This window comes from Neoarius graeffei, chromosome 26 (genome assembly GCF_027579695.1).
Source record: "Neoarius graeffei isolate fNeoGra1 chromosome 26, fNeoGra1.pri, whole genome shotgun sequence".
In the NCBI taxonomy this organism is placed as follows: domain Eukaryota; kingdom Metazoa; phylum Chordata; class Actinopteri; order Siluriformes; family Ariidae; genus Neoarius; species Neoarius graeffei.
In genome coordinates this window covers 44,757,417-44,778,678 of record NC_083594.1, presented here as the reverse complement: position 1 = coordinate 44,778,678, position 21,262 = coordinate 44,757,417, and the positions used below count along the sequence as shown (strand labels likewise).

The window sequence follows — 21,262 nt, the reverse complement described above, 5'->3', positions numbered from 1 at the left end:
CCAGCTGACTACGGGCGAAAGGCGGGGTACACCCTGGACAAGTCGCCAGGTCATCACAGGGCTGACACATAGACACAGACAACCATTCACACTCACATTCACACCTACGCTCAATTTAGAGTCACCAGTTAACCTAACCTGCATGTCTTTGGACTGTGGGGGAAACCGGAGCACCCGGAGGAAACCCACACGGACACAGGGAGAACATGCAAACTCTACACAGAAGGGCCCTCGCCGGCCCCGGGGCTCGAACCCGGACCTTCTTGCTGTGAGGCGACAGCGCTAACCACTACACCACCGTGCCGCCCTGGAGAAAACATATGTGACAAAATGAAACATTCGATATCTGATCAGACTGATTGCTGACTTGAGCCTTTTATTGCACATAAAGAGCAAATCACTGAAAGGCAAAAAGGACAGAACATACACGATTACATTTTTAAACAACAGATGAACAAGACTGCATATTGCGACTCTGCGTGACAATAAGATATGATCAATGTGACAAATGTTTTAGTTTTGGCACCAAATACTGTCTTGTTTTTGGGCAAGAGCTCAAAGACGTTTAGCAATATGTGGAAAATGATATGTGCAGCTGATTTAGAAGAATCAGACTATTCTAGACATACACACACTTTATATTACTATATGCATACAAGTACATGACCCTAAGGCTGGGCTGATTGACCATTTTGATCTCATTCTGCAATTAAATGCCTTTTTTTCCTAAAAATATAAATACATTTTAACATTAACCCAGTTGTAGATAACCATTTGTGCGTATCCTTTTATTGGGACTATAACTATATAAAATACAGTGCATCATACAGTCTGCATTTACAGCCTGAGGTTTTAGCATTTCACGAGTGACAAGATTACATGGATGGACGATTTTATAATTGACGTGCCATTCATATCCCATTGATATTTCATTTTCATACAGGTTTTGGTTTTTTCGAAAGATAAAGGAACTTTTAAACACAGGTAAAGTCTATTTCACAACTATACCTTGAATTATCATAAAAACAAGAAACACCTTTTTCCATAGGTCATCCGCTATCGGTCATACAAATGTACATTAATCCCACAACATTCACTCAACCTGAACACATTCACCCGTGTGCAACATTTGAAATATTCTAACAGTCAGCAGGAAGTCGCTCTAATCATCTAAATCTTATGAAGACCACGAGAAGAAGAAAAGCAAAGTTCCCTCATTATTCCTTCTTTACATTTGTTGCTATTGTCTTAATGACCGATGAGGTCACTTCGAACGTTATGCAAAATTACCAACTGAAAGCAAATTAGATAATTAGTTAAATAAATATTATAAATAAAATCATTCGAATGTTCTTAAATGTCCTCATATCATGAACATGGACGATAGTTAACCTCACTTTGTGCATTTCCTAATTTTATCTGAAACATTCAAATATATCTGTTACCTCATTTAAGATTAAAATGCAGCCTTGTTTAAAAAAAAAAAAAAAACACCCCATAAGATTGTTGCCTTTCTTCAATTTGATGTTGAAAAGTCATTTTTAAACGTGAAGGGCTAAAAAAAACCTCAGTCATGCAATCACCCAGATATTAAACATTTTTCAAAGTATAACTGGAGAATTTGAGTTAAAAATCTGAAATGAAATTGTAGATTTCAGAAATAAATTTAACGTAAAAAAAAAAACCACACCGCAAAGAATGTGAAAAGGAACCACCACAAGAAAGAAAGAAATACTGCAAACTTCAAGACAAAAACGTTACCCTTAATAATCTCCCATGGCCTTTGACCTCTTATTCATGATGAAATGATTACATTCTAGTTGGAAATCTCAAACTGCAAGCTCACACACATGCATGCTAACTAAGGAGCTTTCAAGCTTTGCTTCTAAATGTGCAACTTTTTAAAGCGCACGTGCAAATATCTGGCGCTCCTAAACGCATGGAAGTGGGAGAAAAGTGAGTGCAGTGAAGTTACCAATAAAGCAGGATTTATATTAGTGCTTTAAACAAAGTGCTAGGTTGAAGCTGTGCGTTGAGAGCTGAAGTTATTCCGAGCCTGCAGGGCTACTCAGAAGCAGAAACCGTCAGTGCCGTCTTCTGCGCTTTCAAAGACGGTTCCATCACACAAGGATTCCTACAAAAAAAAAAAAAAATCACAGAGAAAACATAGAAATCAAAGTCTATGCAGAGGAAAAAGTGCATCTTTATGAGATTAAGCAGAGCAAAATGTTAACATGGCTGAATTCGGAAAAATTTCAGCATTTTATCAAACTTGAAGTTATTGATGTAGCAAAGAAAACAATACTGAGCAGTTTCCATCCTCAAAAATACAAATAAAATCAAAAATCCTTTCAGCTCAGGCAGTTACAGTGCTGAGCGTAAATGAGTACACCCCCTTTGAAAAGTAACATTTTAAACAATATCTCAGTGAACACAAACAATTTCCAAAATGTTGACAAGACAAAAAAGTTTAATATAACGTCTGTTTAACTTATAACATGAAAGTAAAGTTAATAATATAAACTTAGATTACACATTTTTCAGTTTTACTCAAATTAGGGTGGTGCAAAAATGAGTACACCCCACAACAAAAACTACTACCGTACATCTAGTACTTTGCATGGCCTCCATGATTTTTAATGACAGCACCAAGTCTTCTAGGCATGGAATGAACAAGTTGGCAACATTTTGCAACATCAATCTTTTTCCATTCTTCAACAATGACCTCTTTTAGTGACTGGATGGAGAGTGATGCTCAACTTGTCTCTTCAGAATTCCCCATAGGTGTTTGATTGGGTTAAGATCAGGAGACGTACTTGGCCACTGAATCACTTTCACCCTGTTCTTCTTCAGAAATCCAACAGTGGCCTTAGATGTGTGTTTAGGATCATTGTCATGTTGGAAAAGTGCACGACGACCAAGGGCACGGAGTGATGGTAGCATCTTCTCTTTCAGTATAGAGCAATACATCTGTGAATTCATGATGCCATCAATGAAATGCAGCTCGCCGACACCAGCAGCACTCATGCAGCCCCACATAAGGACACTGCCACCACCATGTTTCACTGTAGGCACCAGGCATTTTTCTTTGTATTCCTCACCTTTGCAATGCTATACAGTTCTGAAGCCATCAGTTCCAAAAACATTTATCTTGGTCTCATCACTCCAGAGTATAGAGTCCCAGTAGTCTTCATCTTTGTCAGCATGGGCCCTGGCAAACTCTAGGTGGGCTTTTTTGTGCCCGGGCTTTAGGAGAGGCTTCTTTCGTGGACGGCATTCATGCATGCCGTTCTTCTGCAGCGTATGCCATATTGTGTCACGGGAAATAGTCACCCCAGTTTGGCTTTCTACATCTTTAGATAGATAACTGCAGTGAACTTGCATGCCGATTTTCTTCAACCCTTCTCATCAGAAGACGCTCCTGTCGGGGTGTTAACTTCCGTGGACGACCTGGACATCTCTGTGAGATGGTTGCAGTTCCACCTTTCTTAAATTTTTGTACCACTTTTGCTACAGTATTCTGACTGATAAGTAAAGCTTTGCTGATCTTCATGTAGCCTTCACCTTTGTGGTGTAAAGAAATTATTTTCTTTCTCAGGTCTTGTGTCATTTCTCTTCCATGTGGTGCCTTTGCTGACAGCATGAAATGGGAAGGGGTTTTCTTTAAGTAGCACCCTTTTATAGTCAACTGTCTGCTGGACACCTGCGTAAGGACTAATTAGACTCAACTGTGATTGTATTCTTGTTAAATTAGACATTTGTAGTCTACAATTTAACTTTGAGGGCGGCACGGTGGTGTAGTGGTTAGCGCTGTCGCCTCACAGCAAGAAGGTCCTGGGTTCGAGCCCCGGGGCCGGCGAGGGCCTTTCTGTGTGGAGTTTGCATGTTCTCCCCGTGTCCGCGTGGGTTTCCTCCGGGTGCTCCGGTTTCCCCCACAGTCCAAAGACATGCAGGTTAGGTTAACTGGTGACTCTAAATTGACCATAGGTGTGAGTGTGAATGGTTGTCTGTGTCTATGTGTCAGCCCTGCGATGACCTGGCGATTTGTCCAGGGTGTACCCCGCCTTTCGCCCGTAGTCAGCTGGGATAGGCTCCAGCTTGCCTGCGACCCTGTAGAAGGATAAAGCGGCTAGAGATAATGAGATGAGATGAGATGAGAGAAAGAGAGTTTTGTTGTTCTGGATCCACAATCCCACCCGTGGAAACTGAAACAACTAGTAGGGTACAAAGAGGAGGCTGAAGAGCAGAACATCAGCTTTAATTTAAGAACGATATTGTGTAAACCATAAAGGAATCATATACATGTGACTTCCACAAATACTAACTTCGGAAAACCTGTACCCCTGCTCATTTGTGCAATTCTTCAAATCAGCCAATCAGGTAGCAGCGCAATGCACAAAATCATGCAGATACAGGTTCAGTTCTTGTCCCCATCAAACACCGGAATTGGGAAATAAAGTGATCTCAGTAACCATGGCATGGTCGTTGGTGCCAGTTTGAGTATCTCAGAAACCAAAACACCTTGGCCAGACTTGTTCAAATAACCACTATTTGGTTCTTTCATATACTTTCATGACTATATCACCACTATTTGTGGTGAGCAGAAAAGCATCTCAGACCTCACAACAACATGCTGAAACTTGAGGCAGATGGGCTACAAAAGCAGAAGATCACATCAGTCAGCCAGGTACAGGATTACTGAAACTGGACAACTGAAGATTGGCAAAACAACTTTCTTAAACTTGTCGCACTCTCAGAAAATTAAGTACATTATTGTACCTTTAGAGGTACAATGGCTTGTCACCAGGGCAGAACCCTCTAAGGTACTTATTTGTATGCTTTATATACTGTTTGGGACCGTATATGTAGCTTTTTGGCTCTGAAAAGGTACACAAAGTTACCTTCTGGTCCAATAATAAGCCCTAGGGGGTACATTAGTGTAGATTGTACATTGAGGGACAGAAATGGACTCCTGCCGTAGCCCCATTTCTGATGGTGTAGTTTCAGTCAACATTAACCGAAGCTCTGGACCTGTACAGTATGTGCATGATTTTATGAAGTTTATAAATATATATGAATGTCTTGGGAACCATTTGGGAGTGTTTTATACAAAATAAGAAGGGTGTGAAAACCGCCTCATGGCAGAACCTCATGTCCAGGACGACAGAGACCTCCAGGCAGTCAGCAGCGTAAAGTAGTCAGAAAATTAATGACAATTTGTGTTACCATGATATTAATATTGATTTCCTTTTAGATGGCCAGTGATAAGATGGCTTTGATTCTTATATGGTTTAACCAGTATACAGTACCAGTCAAAAGTTTGGACACCTTCTAATTCAGTGCTTGCTTTATTTTTTAATTAAAAGACACTTCTTCATGTCTTAAGGTAATGATGGACGTCGTTTCTCTTTACTTAGTTGAGCGGTTCTTGACATAATATGGATTACTACAGTTGTTGAATAGGGCTATTTACTGTATTGTTATTATTTACTGTTTGATTTCAAATGCATTAAGGCGGCAAGAAACTCGTCCGCTAATTAACTTTTGATGATCTGCTAATTGAAAAGCATTCCAGGTGACAACCTCATGAAGCTGGTTAAGATAATGCCAATAGTGTGTAAAGCATCATCAAGGTAAATGCTGGATACGTTGAAGAATCTAAAAAATCTGAAACATTTTGGGGTTTTTTTTTTGTTTACCGTACATGTTCCAGATGTTATTTCATAGATCTGATGTCTTCAGTAATTGTAGAACAATGTAGAAAATACAGAAAAACCTATGAATGAATGAATGAATGAATGGAGTTGGTGTGTCCAACCTTTTGACTGGTACTATAGCTGCAAATATTCTTAAATTAAAGCAGACAGTCTCCAAACAATACATGCAGACTGAAATTCAGTCACCCATTACCTCGTTAAAAAAAAAAAAAAAAAAAAAAGTACCAGTATATACAGTACACAGCACAAAAACCCACCCAACTGTTCAGATAAGTGTGACTGAATACCAACAGAACTGCTGGTAAGAGAGACATGCACAAGAATAGTATATTTTATATATATATATATATATATATATATCAAACCTTAAACAAAAATGGAGTAACATGAAACTAATACTAAAAGACGAAACCATCCCATCAACATGTCATGATGTACTTGGGAGCAAAAGAGAGAAGTGATGAAATCCATCGGTGGAATATGTACTCACAGAAAACTGCCTGATACTCGGCGCTATGGAGGAACACAAAGAAAGAGATGGGGGGGGGAGAGAGAGCACAGGGAGATGAGACATAGACAGAGGAACAGAGAGGGAAACGGAGGTGCTATAGGTCACATGGCCAAAGCAAACCAATCAGCTTGAGTTAACACAAACACAACATACAGTATATGACGGTGCAAACATCATCAAGAGGTGAACACGCACATTAATACACACTAACCACATTTACACCACAGCGTAGCTGAAGCTGAAGTGCGGCTCTAAGGTTTCGATAAATACGTTGATTCTAATAAGTGTTATTCTATCCACAGTCACTGGATATGAGCAATCATGCGCTCTGATTGGCTACTCTACTACTAGGCTATCAGCTCATACACCGTGAGTAGAGAAAAATAAAAACGACGGCACGTGTTGCTGAACCAACCGAGGACGAGATAAAAACGCTACTTGAAAACAAAACCCCAAAAAATACGGAACGAAAAGCATCTTTTTTTTATTTTTCAAGAATTATCATTGCATTTTTCACAAATTGCTCCTGTCATTTTGCCGGATTTTTTACACTCTAAGTGGAAATTATTTTTGTCGGACATTTTGTATAAAAATGTATCAAATTCGCAAAAAATAAAAAAAGCGCCGTTTCTCAAAGTCCAGTGAATGTGGATAGAATAAAAACAGTTATTCCACTCAATCTCGTCATACATGGCTTATAGACAACTCGGTGCTATGTGCCTCATCAGCTATCAGCTTGCGTACGACTCGATTTCGTGGAATAACTTAAATAGTTTCTTGTTTAAAAGCTTGTTAATAATGTGTGTTCACACAATCACTGACAGTGATGCTTCCTGTAAAAACAAGTTTACAACATTTATTGAGGAGTCTCCAAAAGTCAGAACTTTGTACCAAAAAAGATTTCACTGCCACAAATGTTTTTCCACCACAGGAAAATGTTTTCAGGATGGAGAACATTGCGTTTTGTAATTTCTCCATCACAAACCACATTTTTCTTGTCTTATTTCAATTTAAATGAGAAGATTAAAAAAAAGAAGAGGCTTGCAAAGGAAGGACTATTTATAGCTGCAAGTGAGAACAGGAGCCAAGTTGACTCAAGAATGTTTCACATTATGTGCAACTGTAAAGGGATAAAAAGTCCAACAAGTTATGTTCTGATAAAAAGGTAATCAGTCACAGTATAAGAGAAATAAAATACATCAGGATGTGCGGTTATTGGTCAATCATCAACTTTGTGGAGGTAACAAAGGAGGCCTCTGCTCGGCTTCGCCTTTCCTTGATTATTTTCCTAACAGAGAATACCCTGAAATATCACCAATTTGCTCCAAATCTGGAAATAAATGCAGACCTGCAAGATCCAACCCTACACATGTTACTACCAAGCTCTTTCTGGTAGTGGTGTGCATCAAACCACTTCACAGCGATCACTAATCTGAGTGAACTATAATTAAATTAAAGTAATATGGTCCAGAAACATCATTATAGTTAGTGATTGAAAGACCAAATAAATAAATTAAAAAAAAAAAAAAACCCAATACACTTTTTTTTCTCTTTTTAAACACAAAGATGTAGCCCACTGGCAGGTTCTTTATTTTGCACTGAAGCCGTAAGGTGTACGTTGTTATCGAAGTATTGAAAGTAAATTATGAAAGTTTATATCGGGGTCCCATACTTAAGAGAGTATGGTAATGCAGCGACCTGATTTTTGATGGCTTGACCGTACGACATCCATACAAAGAACCGTGTACCACCACAGCGAACCTGACCGTAAGTGCAAGGCAGCACCTTTTATTCACACATGACCACGAAATTTGTATCTTTATTTACATAAGGTAGATGGGTTTTCATCCAGCGCCTATTTTTAATTTGCTTTTTAAAAATAGCGTGGGATTATTTACTAACACATTTTACAGAAAATATTCATGACAGTGGCGGCACGGTGGTGTAGTGGTTAGCGCTGTCGCCTCACAGCAAGAAGGTCCGGGTTCGAGCCCCGTGGCCGGCGAGGGCCTTTCTGTGCGGAGTTTGCATGTTCTCCTTGTGTCCGCGTGGGTTTCCTCCGGGTGCTCCGGTTTCCCCCACAGTCAAAAGACATGCAGGTTAGGTTAACTGGTGACTCTAAATTGACCGTAGGTGTGAATGTGAGTGTGAATGGTTGTCTGTGTCTATGTGTCAGCCCTGTGATGACCTGGCGACTTGTCCAGGGTGTACCCCGCCTTTCGCCCGTAGTCAGCTGGGATAGGCTCCAGCTTGCCTGCGACCCTGTAGAAGGATAAAGTGGCTACAGATAATGAGATGAGATTCATGACAGTTTCATAGAAAACGAGTCAGTTTTATTCGTCCACTGGCTTCTTGGACAATTGACAGCTTTGCTGCGATTGTGCTCTAATCAGGAACAGGTGCATGTTCATTAGTCCCAAGTTTACACCTGCACACAAAGCACGTGGACGTGATCGACGTAACCAGACAACTGCTTGACACATCAAGTTTAATATTAAATCGTAACTACATAGTGATGTAAAGTGAAAGCACTGGTTCACTGCTGTCCACCAGGCACCCAGCAGAGCTGCACCATAATAAACGTCGTGGAGATGTTTCTGGTGCATGGCATGCGGTGTCAAAGAAAGGCATAAATATGTATTCAGAACTGCGATGCGCATCTCATTATTGGTATCACTGTTACAAGACAACACAGCAATTTACTGATGTGAAATGCACGACACGACACAATTCGATGGTTCATATGCTATATTATTATTCTATTGAGGTTCATTTTGCGTCCTGGCAAATATTTTGCTCATACACTCATCAGGAGCTCTGCTTTTAGGCAGTGTTGAAAATATACGTCTAAATCATCACATAACCCACAGTCGAAAGACATGCAGGTTAGGTTAACTGGTGACTCTAAATTGACCGTAGGTGTGAATGTGAGTGTGAATGGTTGTCTCTGTCTATGTGTCAGCCCTGTGATGACCTGGTGACTTGTCCAGGGTGTACCCCGCCTTTCGCCCGTAGTCAGCTGGGATAGGCTCCAGCTTGCCTGCGACCCTGTAGAACAGGATAAAGCGGCTAGAGATAATCAGATGAGATCATCACATAACGTGCTCAGTATCTCAAACAGATCATAGTGACCAGCTTGAAGCTGGAATTACTTTCCGTCTCACATTTTGGCACAAAACCTGAAGACAGAATTTAAAAGTTAGAAGTGATTTGGATGGGAAGGAAAAAAAAAAAATCCCAGTTTGCTTTTTTTTTTCTTAAAATACTAGACATGTGCCATTTTATGAAACAGTTTAGTATCCGATCATTCAAATGATCATTCTGAACCAAAACACAGTTTGCTTTTGTCTAACATTAGACTTGTAGCTTCGGTGTAAAACTAAAGAAGTGAAATTTGGACAGCAAATACATTCTGGCAGATTGACCACACCTTGACATTCTTAATGTGTTAGTTCTGTAAATGTTAAACCAGTATTTCTCAGATACCAGTGTCGGGGGGGGGGGGGGGGGGGGGACCCACACAATGCAGGAGCTGCATCACAATATTAATTGGTAATTAAGAAGCACACTAAACTGTTAAAGCCAGTATTGATGACTCTCTGCTACAAGGTTTAAAGGAAGCAGATAGTAAGCCATGAAAAAAAGAGAGGGGAAAAAAGTAAGTAAATAAATAAATCAATCAAAGCGCGCGCGCACACACAAGTGTGCAGTCTGCCAGGGTCACTGAGGGTACTGTAAAGAGCCAAAACGCACACAAGCTTGCAAGAGGACATGCACATGGACAAGCCTGAGAAACAAGACATGAACATAAACCAGAGCACATCATGCCTTAAACACAACCAGGATCACAGGACGAGTGGAACAGAAACGATTTCTCTGATACAGTGTGGCATGAGACATGAGGAAATGGGAGAGAACTGAACTGGATCGATTGGGATGAATTGAGTTAGTCTATGACCATGGACACTAACTTGGCTGTGCAGCAGCACCCCTTCAGGAGTGTCAGGGAAGTGCAGGGCTGAGGGGGAGGGCACGAGGGGCAGCCAGGGCCGGTTTCCGGCGCTGTACAGACGAGGCCGTTTGACCTGGTCGAGACTGGACAGAGGGGTGTAACTATTCCACCGGAGCAGCAGGGGGGCCGGAGTCCTCCGAGCTTGCCCCTGGGTCAAGATGGGAGAGACCATGAAATGTCACAAAGTATAAAAAGGAGAGAGAGAGAGAGAGAGAGAGAGAGAGAGAGAGAGAGAGAGAGAAAGAAACGAGTGAAGGAGACAGACTGAGAAAGAGTGAGGTGATTACTCCGGGCCTCATCTTAGTATCAGAGACTAAAAACAATGCCAGTAAATGCCACATAATAGAAACTTCAGATTCTTTAGATTTTCACACAACACAATATCAAATTATTAAGGTTGTGTTCCAATTACTGCGACAACATGCCATCGTTGACTTGCCAGCACGTTCCAGGTCGAGTTTTTCAGATGTCAGGTCAAATCATCCTAGTGACCTAATGCAATTTCTAGCACATGAAGCCATTTTTAAAAAGCTTTTATGTAAGAAGTAACACCTAACAAAGCATCATGATAGCAGAATATATACAGTTGTGGTCAGAAGTTTACATACAGTGACATGAAGGTCATCTTGGATATGACTGTCATGGCAATATTTGGGCTTTCAGTAATTTCTTTGAACTGTACAGCATGCAATTAAAAAAGAAAACTGGAATTTGGTGCACAAGTTTTAATTTTCTTTGGGTTTTCTGAAAGCGATACCTGGTCAAAATTATGCATACAGCACACCTAATATTTGGGTAAAATGTCTCTTTGCAAGATTCACCTTGACCAAGCATTTTTATTTACCATGAACAAGCTTCTGACAGAATTCTGGTCGGATATTTCACGACTTTTCATGGTAGAATTCAATTAAATTTGGTTTTTTTTCCCTTGGCATGGACTCAATTTATAAGCACAATCCATATATTTTCAATAGGGTTGAAGTCAGGACTTGTTTTAAGCTTGACATTAGCCTGCTTTATCCTCCACAACCAGCTCTGATGTGTGTTTGGGTTCATTGTCCTGTTGTAAGTCCCAAGTCGTGTTCAAGTTTCTGATGGTTTATGCTGAAGAATTCTGAGGTAGTCCTCCTTCTTCATTATTCCATCCACTTTGTGCAATGAACCAGTTCCACTGGCAGCAAAACAGCCCCAGGGCATGATGATCCTACCACCACCACCAGCTGGTACAGTGTCCTTCTGTACATAGTGGTCATTGTGGCCAAACAACTCAATCTTTGTTTCATTTGACCATACAGCTATCCTCCAGAAGGCTTTTTGTTTGTCCGTGTGGTCAGCTTCAAACTTTAGTTAAGTTTGAAGGTGTCAATTTTGGAGGAGGGGGTTAGTTCTTGGATAGCAGCCTCTTAGTCCATGGTGATCTGAACTGTAGACAGTGATCCAGCAGCTTCCAGTTCATGGCAGGGCTGTGCCATGGTGGTTCCCAAGTTGTTCCTGACCATCCAAACCAATTTCCTTTCAGCTGAGGGTGACCGTTTGGGTTTTCTTGAAGCAAAGTGGCTTGGCAAAGTGGCTACACCTCACAATAACTTGGATACAATTGTTTGAACTGATCTTGGAATTTGCAGTTGTTTAGAAATGGCTCCAAGAGACATTCCAGAGTTGTGTACATCTGTGATCCTCTTTCTCAGATCTGCAATGAGCTCCTTGGACTTTCCCACTTTACTGGGTGTTGGTCAATCCAACGAGTGCTGTAAACAAACCCTTTTTATGAAGGCAAAGAGAAGCTACCAGCTGCAGTCAATCATGATCACGAACAGGAAGTTAAGAGACCTTGGCCTTGACAAGATAAGAGACATTTTGGAAGTTTCAGCACCTCTGAATTAATAATCCAAGTGAGTGTATGTACAGGGTACTTACACATTTTTCAAGTACAAATTTAAAGACTTAAGACCTTTTCAAGACCTCTAAATGGAAAAATTAAGACTGTACCACGGCAAAGAAAATGATAAATACGACAACTTAAAACTGTTTTCTGCAATAGTTTTTTTTTACTAACTTTAAGAAGAATGCACACAATTGGTGAACAACAGGGTGCATCAATGGCAACTGTTAGACACGCAAACAGCTGAAGCAAAGTCGTGTGTTTTGGGCCTGCAGAACTACTGTAGCAGCAAGGAGAAGACTGGTGTTTACTGGAGAAAACACCATGAATCATTTCAAAAACGAAAACAATAAACGGCAAGTAGAACCAACTGAACAACCTTAGCCGGCATTATTTCAATCCCCAAAGATCATCTTTGATGATGTGATTTTGTGTCCGACAGCAAAATCAATCAATCAGTCTGAGTGTCGTACAGTATACAGTTGGCTGAGGAAGTTCTCGAGTATCTTCTGCATTATAGCAGGTAACAGCATAAACCCGTTTATACAGTCATACAATCATCAGAGTGTTACATTAAACACAGAAAAACAACTGTCACCTTTCATAACCATTATCAATATTAATCAGTGTTGTAATAACTGTAAACTAATTATCACTGCAATTATATCAATGTTCATTATTCAAAAATAATTATCTATAATCCATGAATAATTGTTTGTATTACTACTACTACTACTAATAATAATAATAACTACTTTTTTAATAATAATTTTAAAAAATAACTAAATTTTATAACATTTTAATAATCACTACTTAGCTATATTAATTAATAATTAGAGTAGCAATTATAATTCAGTATTATTAATTACTACTTAATAAGCAGTGATTATCAAAATGTAATTTAATAATAAGTAGTAATTATCATCAACTACTAAATTATACTAATAAATAGTGATTATTAAAATGCTATAAAATTGAGTTATAAGATTAGTTAAAATTATTATTAAAAAAGTAGCAATTATTATTATTATTATTAGTAGTAGTAGTAGTAGTAGTAGTAGTAGAACAAACAATTATTCATGGATTATAGATAATTTGTTTTTAATAGTGAACATTGATATAACAATTGAACTGATAATAATAACATTAACAACAAGTATTACTAGTAGTATTATTGTTTATTATTATTCGTAGTAGTTATTTTATATCAATGTTCACTATTAAAAAAAAAATTATCTATAATCCATGAGTATTTGCTTGTATTCTACCAATTACTACTTATTAAAAATTACTACAAATTATTAAAAACTTAATTTTATAACATTTAATAATCCCTAGTACTTATTAATCACTAATTCATAAGTAGTAATGATTAATAATCAATAATAATTACTATTACTACTAATTATTATTATTAGTGGTTGTTAATATTATTCTTATTATATTAAAAACACTTGTAGACGATAAGTAATAAAACAAACTTTTTGTACAAATTATTTATATTGTACTATATTTATTAGAATTATTGTATTTTCTGGAGTTCTTTGTAATTGAGTTTTGAAATAAAGGTTGTTTATATATTTATATTAAACTTAGTACAATAAACAATGTTAATTATGTAAAAAAAAAAAAATGATGCTAATCATTACTATTAGTAGTATTTCCTATAAGCCCCATTTTCCACCTGACTCTTGTGCGCATGTGCGAACCCCCCTGCGGTTCACTCCGGAGTGCTTGACCTCTAACATGCGCGCGCGTGCCTCATGTACGTGAAAAGCCAGTTTCCCAGTCCGCCATGTCCCCAGCGCTGCGTTACCGTCTTTAAACACATTTGTGCGATCTAGCGCTTTTTAGCGCAAACGATTCTTCTTATTTCGGGGGTATTTGTCATCCCCCAACCACTTGTTAAACAGACATCTTCCCATAATTATCAATGCTTTCTAGCGCCCACATAAGCTACCTGCGCATCTCTCACTCTTCACAACCACCACACCACACTGCCTCCAGTAGCCTCCTAACGTTAGCTCTTGATCTACGGAATGCACAAAACGCACAGAACCAATGCTGCCCCCAAAAGGTACGCTGCTCACTTTTAAAATTACAGTTAAAAAAAATACCCCAAACCGGATGGAGACATTTCACTTGTTCGGTCCAATCTCATCTCATCATCTCTAGCCACTTTATCCTGTTCTACAGGGTCGCAGGCAAGCTGGAGCCTATCCCAGCTGACTACAGGCGAAAGGCGGGGTACACCCTGGACAAGTCGCCAGGTCATCACAGGGCTGACACAGACACAGACAACCATTCACACTCACATTCACACCTACGGTCAATTTAGAGTCACCAGTTAACCTAACCTGCATGTCTTTGGACTGTGGGGGAAACCGGAGCACCCGGAGGAAACCCACGCGGACAACATGCAAACTCCGCACAGAAAGGCCCTCGCCGGCCACGGGGCTCGAACCCGGACCTTCTTGCTGTGAGGCGACAGCGCTAACCACTACACCACCGTGCCGCCCCGTTCAGTCCAATATTAAATTTAATACCTCCCTTTCGAAAATTCCAGTCATTCCAAACAATTTAAGACGTTTTTAGGCCTTGAAAACCGAAAGTTGTATTTAAGACTTTTTAAGGACCCGTGGGAACCCTGTATGTAAATTTTTGACCATGTATGTATAATTTTGACCCTGTGTTGATTTCAAAAAACCCAAAGAAAATTAAAACTTGTGCACCAAATTTGTGGTGTTGTTTTTTTTAAATTAAAAAATGTATGCTGTACAATCATTCTGCCACAGAAAAAGAATAGTTCAAAGAAATTACTGAAAGCCCAAATATTGCCATGACGTTCATATCCAAGATTACATTCATGTCACTGTGTGTAAATTTCTGACCACAACTGTACAGAATTTAAGAGTATTATTTTCAGATACTGAGACACTTAACTCGGTTCAGTTTGGCTTAAACTTACATACTGTATGTATAGTCATGGTTACACCTTTGAGGGATTATCTTGATCTTTCGTCACCCTTCATTAACACAGAAATGCAAATAAATCTGAGTGTAAACCGTTATTCTTAATAGTTATTATGCTTAAATGTTAAATGAAATTTAGCTACCTACTCCCTTATATACCCATCTCAGCAGACGTAGCATTATTTCTTTATTCTACAACATACTCTGCACACTGGGTAGTCAGCAAACCAGCTAGTCCGCACTCTAGCTACAGTAGTTAGCTCACTAATTATGTCAAAATTGGTAAGTAAATTGCTTCTAGAGTAATACTCTTGCTACCATTCAGTTTGCTGGAAAGCTCTCGTTTGACATAGGTGATTTATGCATTTAGTAGGCATGTAACTATTCACCTCTTTCAGGATTCGATTCGATTCATGATGCTGGGTTCATGAATCGATTTTTCCACAATATTTTTTGAGAAGGAAAAACAAAACAAAACCCCAACCATTTGTTTCATTTTCTTTACAGCCAACAATAATTATTCACCCACACGTGTAAAGGTTGGAGTAAAACATAATAGCCTATTAACGAAGATATTCCTTTTATAAAAAAAAAAGAAAGGAGTTAAACAAATAGGCCTTTTCTTGATAAAATGAAGAACATTTCTATTACATTCATTTTGCTTCCCTTTTCTTTATCTTTCAGCAGTCTGTAAAAAGAGAGCTCTGATTTCCTGTTAAATTTATTTGTACAGTCACACAACAGCTCTTTCCCATTTTAGATCTGTTTTAGAGCTGAGTTACTTCCGCCTACACTGAAGTCACGCTCAATTCAGTGATTGGACCTTACCCTCTGCTGGCTAAACAACACGATTACCGCTCAGAAAAACTAAGATGACACAGCTTGATAACTGCGATTCATTTTGTAGGTCATCGATTCGAATCGCACCTTTATCGTTGCATGATCTATCGTTATAATAAAGTGGCTTGAAATATTTCAGGTGGGCCACCACTGAAAACTCCAACCTTCCACAAGGGACTTAACTGTAGAACATACAGATCAACCACGGATGAGTGAAATGATAATTCCATAACAGGTGGAACTACATATTTCAACAAGGGTCAAAACAAAGTGAATTAAAAGTGATTTGTGACAAGTGATCACTGGACTGAGGGTAGTTCATAGCGTCGAGAAAAGCTGAAGCAGAAGATGATATATAGGCAGCAGTGCTGTGGGGGAAAAAAATGCCATTCAAAGTCACATGCGGGATTAGTGGGAGGCTGTCTCCATGCATACCTCAAGCGATTATTCTGAGAGATCAGTATGGAATCAAATAAAAATAAATCACAATCTCAATGTGTAATAGTCAAAGCTGAGAGATACGGGAACTGTGGAGTGCTGCTAAGACAGATAAGCTCAGATGACTTACTAATGGTCTGTCTCGGTGCGTGTTCACTGCCTCCACGTTCAGAGAAAACCTTTCCACTTTGCAACCTGGAGAGAGAGAGAGAGAGAGAGAAAGAGAAATTAAGTAAGAAGGTAAACAGGAGAAGCAAATGTGTGTTGGTTAATATACAGTACTGTGCAAGAGTCTTAGGCACCCGATTTATTTATTTTTTTTCCCATATAAAATAAAAATCTATAGCAAAGTTTATGACTTCTACCTTATCGAGTCGGTACAAAAACCACCAGAGTTCCAAACGTTCGTTTTCCAGCACAAAATTAAATGTTACAATTATTTTTCTGTATCTGAGCAGCATATTTTATTTTATAAAAGACCACTTTTCAGATTAAAAAAAGAAAACATAATGAAGGCTACTGGGTTTTGGTGCGAAATTAACGTGTCCAGAAGAACTGTGGCTGGTTCTGTAAGATGTTCAGTAAAACCTACAGCTCATTTCCTTATAAAACTGCACTCATTGTACCGGAGACTTTTTTTTTTAAAAGCAAAGAGTCGTCTCACACCAAATACTGACCGTCTCATCTATTATGGCTTACTGATTACCATTTATAGTATTTAATGTTGAAACCTTTCATTTCATTATTTTAAAAGTGCATATCACGGGTAAATTCAGGAGCGGGGCGGCACGGTGGTGTAGTGGTTAGCGCTGTCGCCTCACAGCAAGAAGGTCCTGGGTTCGAGCCCCGGGGCCGGCGAGGGCCTTTCTGTGTGGAGTTTGCATGTTCTCCCCGTGTCCGCGTGGGTTTCCTCCGGGTGCTTCGGTTTCCCCCACAGTCCAAAGACATGCAGGTTAGGTTAACTGATGACTCTAAATTGACTGTAGGTGTGAATGTGAGTGTGAATGGTTGTCTGTGTCTATGTGTCAGCCCTGTGATGACCTGGCGACTTGTCCAGGGTGTACCCCGCCTTTCGCCCGTAGTCAGCTGGGATAGGCTCCAGCTTGCCTGCGACCCTGTAGAAGGATAAAGCGGCTAGAGATGATGAGATGAGATGAAATTCAGGAGCAAGATAAATGTAATTCTCCTATTTTATATTAAACTTTGGTCAAATATCGGTCACATTTTGCGCAATTTTTTTACCTTGTGCAATACCAGAAAAATTCAGTTGAAAATCAAGCCATTTGAGGCGAATTGGTCCGCCTCTGAAAAAACTTGGCATTTGGATTTCCCGGCAAACATTGATTTTCGTGACGTCGCGTGCGGGACGCCTCCCTCTGAATCCTACGTCAGCGCTGGTTTGTTTAGGAGAAAACGACTTGGTGGTTTTCTGCAAATTTCTTCAACGTTATCACGTAATTATTAAAATGGTTAACAGGTGTATCGTAGGAGGGTGTAGCAACACCAATCATGATGGGATTAGTACTCATCGTTTCCCAAAAGACCGGACAATGAGAGAGAAATGGGAGCGCTTGGTCTACACAGGCTGTGCACTGAAACCGTGCAAGCTCTCGCAGCCTGCTGGCGCTTCTGCAGGTAACGTCACGAATCTGTCCCCAGACTCCCTTGGGATTTTTCCAGACTCGTTTTGTTATTTTATTTTTTTCCTGCTGTAGACAGATGGCCTTGTGCAAAATTACCCTTCTGGATGAGTGTGTAAAGGGACAGACTTTCATATTTAAAAAAAAAAGAAAAAATGAAATTGGCCCACAATATGCACTTTAAGCCATTTTTGGTCTACAACATTTCTTTACATGTGCCTAAGACTTTTGCACAGTACTGTATATATTTGACAAGGGCGTCTTTATCGCTGGTCCTACCATAAGCAACAGGGGTGAGCTTCAGAACAGTGTGGAGGGGACACTTTAAGTATGGGAGATCGTCTATTGGGGGGGGAGAGAAAAAAAAAACATTAGAAAGAATACTATAGAGTGTGTGTGTATGTACAACTATACACTTGCTCATTCATGCGATTATCCAATCGTTCAATCTTGTGGGAGGAGCACCATGTCTAAAATCATGATCCATGGCATCCTTGCTGGTGCAGACAGGCCAGTTTGAGTATTTCAGAAAACGTTGAGCTCCTCTAAAGTTTATGCAAAACAACAAACCAAAAAAAAAAAAAAAAAAAATCACCACAACATCCTCTTCTTGATGAAAGGTCAGAGGAGAATGGCCAGACTGGTCTGAACTGACAGTAAGGCTATGGTAAATCAAATAACCACTCTACCCTTTTCCACCAAATCAGTTCCAGGGCTGGTTCGGGGCCAGTGCTGGTGCACAACTCGTTCAACTTGCGAGCCAGCTGAGAACCAGTTTGCTTTTCCATAGCTCGTGGTGCTAAGGGAAGCCACGTCATTACGTCGCTGTATATGTCTGTTACGTCGCTATGTTTGCATAAACCTTGGCGTGAATATCGAAGCAACAACAACACGGAGAAGAAGAAGCAGCAGCACCACCACCAACAACAATAATGGATGACTTCGCGTTTGTACAGCTGCCGCTTCTCGGCGCTTAAAAATGGCGACCTTTCGCGGTCTTGCGATTGTTGTTGGTCTTAACAACTCCGCCCCCCCCCGCTGACGTAAGCGGTTCTTTCCTCTGGCCCAGCAAAGAGCTGGTGCTAGCCTGGAACCGGTTTTTCTGGCCCCAGAGCCAGTTCTTTGTCAATGGAAACGGAAAACCCGGTTCCAAACTAAGCACTGGCCCCGAACCAGCCCTGGAACTGCTTTGGTGGAAAAGGGGCATCTGTGCAACCATGGTGAACAGAAAAGAATGTCAGAACTCAAAACATATCGACCATGAGATGGATGGGCTACAAGAGCAGCAGCCCACATCTGGTTCCACTCCTTTCAGGCAAGAACAGGAATCCGAGGCAACAACGGGCACTGAAACTGGATGCATGAAGAGTGAAAAAAACATCACCTGATTTTTTTTTGGACAATGAAGGAGCAGGTGCTAATAATAAAGGTGTTCTGTGAGCATACTGTAGATGTATACAGATGTGTGCTTTTGTCAAAAACCTGCATTCTTGTCCAGAAAGTAAGCCAAAAGGCATCTCATGACAGCTTGGTGGCAGATGACCAGAACATTTCCCTGTCTCTCAAGCTCCATAATCACCGGCTCAAGACGCTGGACCAGATCCTGATACGACTAATGGGAGGAAAAGGGGACAGAACAGGTTTGGAAATTTCCCCCCACACACACCTAAACATTTGCATCATAACCTTTAACATGTGATCTTTATGAGTGTCCGAAGTTTGACTTTGTTAGTTTAAACTTTATCATTATTGGTCTAATGGTTTCCTACGGTCACACTACAGCTCGCGATGGGTTATCGATGAAAATGAAGCATTTTGGTGGTGATGCTTGGCGATATACAGGTGAGCTAAAAGTTGTGGTCACACAGCAGGCGAACACCTGACCGTCATGGCTTTGCGTGCTCAAGCGGACATGCCTGCTCACAAAGCGTATTGTGCGCGCTCTTGGGATCCAGTCGTTATAGGAAACACCTGATGCTGATTTGAACGCAATCAGCACACACATACAAGGATGCTGTTTTCACAGAGACTTTGCGAAGTATTATTCTTGTCATGTTTGTTTCTAGCCATGCTTATGACTCTGATTAAATACCTTGCTTTATGATTCTGTTTTGCCTTCGTTTGTTTTGTTACTCCGACCTTGTTGCCTCACATTTTGTTTTTGTAAATATAACGCCTGCTAATACTGTAAAACACTCTTCCTGCACTTACATCCCTCTACCGCTACATATCTGACAGAATACTTGGCAAAGTCTCTGTGAAAACAGCGTCCTTATACGCGTGTACTGACTGCGCTCAAATCAGCATCAGGTGTTTCCCATAACAACTGGGTCCCAAGCACATGCGCAACTCACTCCGAAGGATCCCCGAATGTAAATGCACTTTAAGTGTCGGCGAAGGTTAGGTGATGCTGTGTTGATGAGGCTCCTGTGAGCATCAGGGACAAATACATATCAAGAGGCTTGACAAAGGTTCCCCAAGCTTCTGGAAACATTCCCGAACCCATCTGCAAATATTCGCCACTTAGTTTGCCGACAAAAACGTCGCCACTAAATGTCAATGCATGGATGGAAATTTTTCACGGTGTTTCTGGCCACTTATGAGGCGGAGACACAGCAAGAAAAAAAAAGAACCTCACAAAGCTTGGAGAACATTTGCCCCGCATCACACGACTGGTGGCAATGTGAGCAATTTTTCCATCGCCAAGTATTCACAAACCCTTTGCGAGCTGTAGTCTGACTAGGGCATTACTCACAATGTCATTCGACGACCCGTTGATAGTGGTGCGAGTGAGATCTAGCAGCAGTACTTTTATAACTAGCACCAACATCACTAAGAAGAAGAAAAGAGGGTCCCATATACGATTCGTACATTGGGGGAGTGCCCGTTAGAGAGCGCACTTGTCCTGGGCCATCGGCATAGTGAGGTAGGGTGGCCAGTTCCTTTCCTCGCCACCTTACTTCCCCCAGTGTTTCCACCAGGTCCCCATTCACTGCTGGGTGGACAGGGAGCGAGCCCCAGATCCCCGTCGAGCCGAGGCTCGAACCGGGGACCGTTCGCTTAGTGGTCAAGCGCTCTAACCACTTGGCCACTTCGCCTCCCAACATCACTAAACACATCACAAATGTTTCAAATGAAACATTTTAAATATGTGTTGCGTTTCAGGGTGGAGTTTTCCTTTAATGGTTGATGTTAACCTTAATAACGTATAAGCATAGGATGTTATAATATACACTCGTTATACATTGA

At 40.4% G+C, this 21,262-nt stretch overlaps 1 protein-coding gene across 5 annotated transcripts in view; it reads right to left on the bottom strand.

The window, feature by feature from the left end:
• Positions 1 to 350: 350 nt before the first annotated feature.
• Positions 351 to 21,262, bottom strand: part of pfkfb2b (6-phosphofructo-2-kinase/fructose-2,6-biphosphatase 2b) — a 33,902-nt gene continuing 12,990 nt past the window's right edge. For 3 of the 5 annotated variants that reach the window (XM_060910092.1, XM_060910091.1, XM_060910095.1), the window contains 6 exons: positions 19,496 to 19,625; positions 18,293 to 18,355; positions 16,504 to 16,568; positions 10,200 to 10,388; positions 6,208 to 6,230; positions 351 to 2,134 (listed from right to left, as the gene is read on the bottom strand). In XM_060910092.1, coding sequence (XP_060766075.1) covers positions 2,065 to 2,134; positions 6,208 to 6,230; positions 10,200 to 10,388; positions 16,504 to 16,568; positions 18,293 to 18,355; positions 19,496 to 19,625 — 540 coding nt within the window. In that variant the 3' untranslated portion in view covers positions 351 to 2,064. The remainder of the gene's footprint in view (positions 2,135 to 6,207; positions 6,231 to 10,199; positions 10,389 to 16,503; positions 16,569 to 18,292; positions 18,356 to 19,495; positions 19,626 to 21,262) is intronic. The other 2 variants (XM_060910093.1, XM_060910094.1) reach the window with 2 other exon arrangements.